General features: G+C 35.7%; 1 protein-coding gene across 8 annotated transcripts in view; it reads left to right on the top strand.

Moving 5' to 3' along the window:
* The window catches only part of LOC113815023 (sodium/calcium exchanger Calx), a 159,278-nt gene that overhangs the window by 140,683 nt on the left and 13,595 nt on the right, over positions 1-5,000 (top strand). For 4 of the 8 annotated variants that reach the window (XM_070122427.1, XM_070122421.1, XM_070122434.1 and 1 more), the window contains one exon: positions 2,603-2,626. The exons of the other annotated variants lie outside the window; for them this stretch is intronic. In XM_070122427.1, coding sequence (XP_069978528.1) covers positions 2,603-2,626 — 24 coding nt within the window. The remainder of the gene's footprint in view (positions 1-2,602; positions 2,627-5,000) is intronic. 8 annotated transcript variants of the gene reach the window in all.

Genomic DNA, 5,000 nt, shown 5'->3' with positions numbered 1-5,000 from the left:
TAGGCAGAAAAAAAATCAAAGCTAGTGCTCAGGCCGATAAAAAAAATCCCGGTTTCTCAACAGAACTTTTTCAAAATTCAAATGCGGCACGTGATTTTTATTATTATTATTATTATTGATGCATCGAGGCCAAATAAGATTACTTTTTATATGCAATGTCAATAAAATGGATAATTCTGTATGTACGAAAAGGTAATTTTCAATGAAAATAAAGGTAATGATTGGTGGATAAATCGTGCATTTGAGTTTTTGCTAGTTTTACAGCTCGAGGACAGCTTCCATCATTAGTGACACCTCAGGGCAAGACCCACTGGTGCCACAGGTACATATTTTCCATTTTAGTGACTAACAAAGATCGAAAGGTAAACTGAAATAAGTGATGCAGTTCGGACAGATATACTTTTAAAGCTCTAAGAGGCGGCCCTTTCGGTTGTTTACAAACGGGCTGCGAAGCGAACTACCTTCAACTTCCTTCTCTTCGCCACGCAAGGCTTCGTTTTGTTGTCAGGTCGGCCGTTCACACGATTTGGCGCGAAGACATTTTGCGAACGGCGGGCTATTTTTGGCGCAATTTTGTCGAACATTTTGGAAATTTAAAAAATATTAATACATAAAATTCGATGCGGCGGCAATTTTCAGATGCGGGCGCTGATGAGAAACCGGATTTTTGTTTCTTTTTTTTAGGCCTAAACTGGTGTGCGGTTTGCTGCTTGGTGTCATTAAGATTTGCTGGATTTTTTTATCGCTTTTGTTGTTCGTGTGATTTTTTTTCTTTTGCTTTGATATTGTCATGCTTTATTTATTTAAAATAATTGTGCTCTTTGCCATTATCAATAAGTGTTTAAGTGACGGCCATTGATGTTGTAATGAATGCTATTATATTCATTATACCTAATACCATCTTTATTGTGTTCAGAGTAAGGTAGACGGTAAATTATGTAAATAACTCCTTTGGATATTGGATGTTTTCCCATTGACTGCTTTTATAAACCATATGAACTCCCACTTTTGTATATATGTGTAATGACATTGATTTCTCTTTTTTCGAAACGTTTGTATTACATGTTTCTAACTTCTCTTTATGTACAATTGTCATGAACTTGAAGGCTTCAACGCATGTAACCCATGGATGTACTTTGTAGGTCAGAGGTGATAAAAAAGAATGTCTTCTATTTCCGAAGTAAAGTTTTGTATCAGACATGCATCGTTGGAATGTTTAGGTGTGTTGCATCGCGAAAGTCATTTTATAAGGAATGTTCCTTCTTTTAATTGCTTATGGGTCATGTCATTTTTTTAAACATTTTTGCATACAGAATCTGATGGTTTTTATATATGCATTAGGATTTTAAAACATTTGAGGTTCTTTTTATACTTCAGTGAACATGTGTATGAAAATAAATCCTTTTTCTGCAATGTTGAAATGGGAAGTCTTTATCTTTACCAATCTTGCAATGCTGAAATTGAGTAGTTTTTTTTTCTAAAGCATGCAACTCGGTATATATTCTGATAAATATTTTGCTCAACGTTGTGTAATATATTTTAAGATATGTTCCCATTTTTTACATGCCACAGAAATATTAAATTCAGTTGGAAATACTTTGCACATATCACACTTATAGTGACAGAGTTACAAACATTTGGGAAGAGTGGTACAGTAATACTAGTGATATCCACTGCAACTTCATTTTACTCGCAGTAGTGTAGTTTATAACTTCTTTCCTTAATTAAATCATGCGTGAACTGATAATTATGTCATAACCAAAGAATTTAGCTCTATAAAGTTTTAATTATATTGACGGAGTGACGAGGGTGGTACACAATATCTGATACATAAATTTTGATTATGAGAAGTAACTTCATGATGGCGCAAAGATTTGTTAAACATATAATTCTGCCAGTAATTCAATAGGTCATTTCAAATTTTATTTATATTGAAATTACTAATGAAAATGTACATAGTAATGCTCGTGTAGTGAACAGTCTTCCAAACTGTGTAAACAGAAAAAAATGTATGTGACAGGCATTAGTCTTAATCCAACGTGTGTATAACCTGTATACTCAACGCTTCCTCTGGCACCTGTCCAGTGTCTAGTACTCTCTTCACTGTCATCTCACTCACTGCACGAAGAGTGAAAAATGCAGTTTCTGTGTAATATATTTCTTCATTTCTTTTAGCACTGTAATAGTCTGTAGGAAGTATTTGGAGAATTAACAACAATTATAATTGTAATGGTCTGTATGAAGTATTAATTTGCAGAATTAACAAAAAATTAACTGATTCTGTTATGATAAGATTAATTCAGTTCATATATTACCATGGAAACGCATCTTTCTCACTAGCAAGTGCTTCTTGACTCCTATAACACATGACACTTTTCTTGCAATCTAATGATATCAATACACTTTTAAAATGTTCTTAGCTATACATATTTTGTTACTGTATTTGTTACACATTTGTCCTGGTTGTGCTGTATTATGATGCTTAAAATTATGTTATGTATTCTAAAGACATCAGCTGTGACATGCATTCACCAGAGTGTATGAAATCAATCACTGCTGTATGTGAGACTGAATGTGAGAACACTTCAACCTTCATTTACAGGGTGTTGACAAATACCTGCATAGTGTAAGTATGGACTGCGTCACCCTGGTTGTCTTGACATCGCTCCAGATCTGCCACTTGTTGCAGAATTATAGGCAATAGATGATAGATGCCTGCTTGAGTACACATTGCACAGCTTTTGTTGACTACTTCATCTACTGGACCGGAAGTGTCATATGACGTTATGCTTCAGCTGTTACTTTGATATTCTTTCCTTCTTATGCCATATATGTGAATGACTGTAAATCATGTGAATATTGTAATTAAGAAGAGAGACTGTTTCTTCGGATAGGTTTTGTTTGTTCAAAAGTGTGTTCATACGTATTTATAGTCCTTAATAGTAAGGGTGTTCGATTAAGTGTGTGTGTGTGTGTGTGTGTGTGTGTGTGTGTGTGTGTGTGTGTGTGTGTGTGTGTGTGTGTGCGCGTGCGTGCGTGCGTGCGTGCGTGCGTGCGTGCGTGCGTGCGCGTGTGCGTGCGTGCGCGTGCGTGCGTGCGCGTCCGTGCGTTTTTGAGTACAGGGCAGTGCATTAAAAGGATGATGTAATATAAAAGAGGTATCAGCAACTGATGCCATTTACCTGATGTGCTAAGGCCAATATCATAAAACCAACCTTAGCAGGAAAGCAAGCAGGATTCAGATCTGGATAAATGGTCAGAATGATCATACAATAATAACAGTAATAGTCCAGTGTGAGACATGCATACAGGACACATTTTTCCTACTATGAAAGTCCCTCCAAGGGTCAGTCCTAGCATTAATGCGTATAACATTTACACTGAATAGATTCATATATTTCAAAGCCTTAATTAAATGCATCTACGCTGATGTTTTTACCTCCCAGCGCAACAATCTGAATTATGTGAAGGACATCAGAGAACAGGAACATAAAACCTGACTACACACTACACAAACTGTTGATAAAAATAACGACTGACTTGGCTATTACTCCTATCGAAAAGATTAATTCATGCTGAGCTTGAAGACTCATTTCAAGATCATCGAATAACCTACCATTTGATATCTTGATGTTGCCTTCAACTGGTCATAACTTACGAACCACACTGAGAACGTGGTGGGAAAGATTACTTTATGCTGCTGGGTGGGACGCACATTTCAATGTGCCATGGTCTCCTTTACTCTTTTATTCAACATCCAAGAACTCGTGTTGAGCCCCTGTCTTTGCCCCTGTCTTTGCCCGTAGCACGCCTGTCAAGAATATGCTTATAGGCACTGAACCTAAAGAAAGATAGGAAGCTGTAAGGTTAAACACTACTATTATGCATTCTTGCATTCTGTGGAATAATCTCTACTTAGAAGGAACAAATAAGTCCAAAAATGCGCAGCTGAGACATCGGGCATGATACACTACTTTCTAGTACTTAAAGCACAGAATGAACCGCCACGGCGGCTTCCGTGCGTGTGTGTGTGTGAGAGAGAAATGATGTGCATAGGTATGCATAGTATATTTCAGTGCATGAACTTTTATTTATGTGCATATTCTCCATTTATGTATTTTTTCCAATTTCTTGAGTTACTTTATGGGCAACATTTCATCCTTTTTTAATGCTTTATGAATCCAGTTGCACATCAATTTCCTCGCCTCTTTCATAGATCATCTACATGTTACCGGTCAGTACTCAGTATGAAATTTAGTTTATCATCTGCATTCAGCATCTATTCAGAATAATTGCTGTGTAAAATTACTATGTATATAGACCCGTACTCTTACATAGTTTGGTTGTAATTGTAGCTTTAAACATCAATGATTTTCACAGATGTGTGTGAATCCTGTTATTGGTTCTTTTTTTTCTGCCTTCATTTACTTTACTATTTTTTGGTAAATTTTACTAACACAGCCAGCCACCTCCATAGGACAAACACGCCTTTGGTATTTTAGCAGAAGTTGACACATCTCCCTTATGTATTCTGCCAAGATAGAGCTTGTAGACTTCCCCAATGATTCATTGCCAAGCAAGTAACCATGCTCACTTGCCAGAAAGCACATGGTGTGATATTTAAGCTTTTGCCAGAGTGCCTAAGACCTGTAGGTTGCAGGGAATATTTTATCTGAGATCAACTATGGATTGTGGGCTTTATAACATATCACAGTAGGTATTTGGAATTTAATTATAAAACCACCAGTGTGTGAAAAAAGAAAAAGGACATATATATATATATATATATATATATATATATATATATATATATATATATATATAGATATAGATATAGATATATATATATATAGATATATATATCACTGTAAAAGGTACTACTGGTTAGTAAAATTTACTCATTTACATGTACAGATACATTTAGCTCTCTCTCTGAATTATTTGTTGTATTAAAATATGTAATATATATACCATGAATGCACGAAGGTAGAGCGCAACAG

The sequence above is a fragment of the Penaeus vannamei genome, chromosome 1 (genome assembly GCF_042767895.1).
Source record: "Penaeus vannamei isolate JL-2024 chromosome 1, ASM4276789v1, whole genome shotgun sequence".
NCBI classification, from domain to species: Eukaryota; Metazoa; Arthropoda; class Malacostraca; order Decapoda; family Penaeidae; genus Penaeus; species Penaeus vannamei.
The sequence above is the reverse complement of the archived record's forward strand: the minus strand, read 5'-3'. Positions and strand labels throughout refer to the sequence as shown.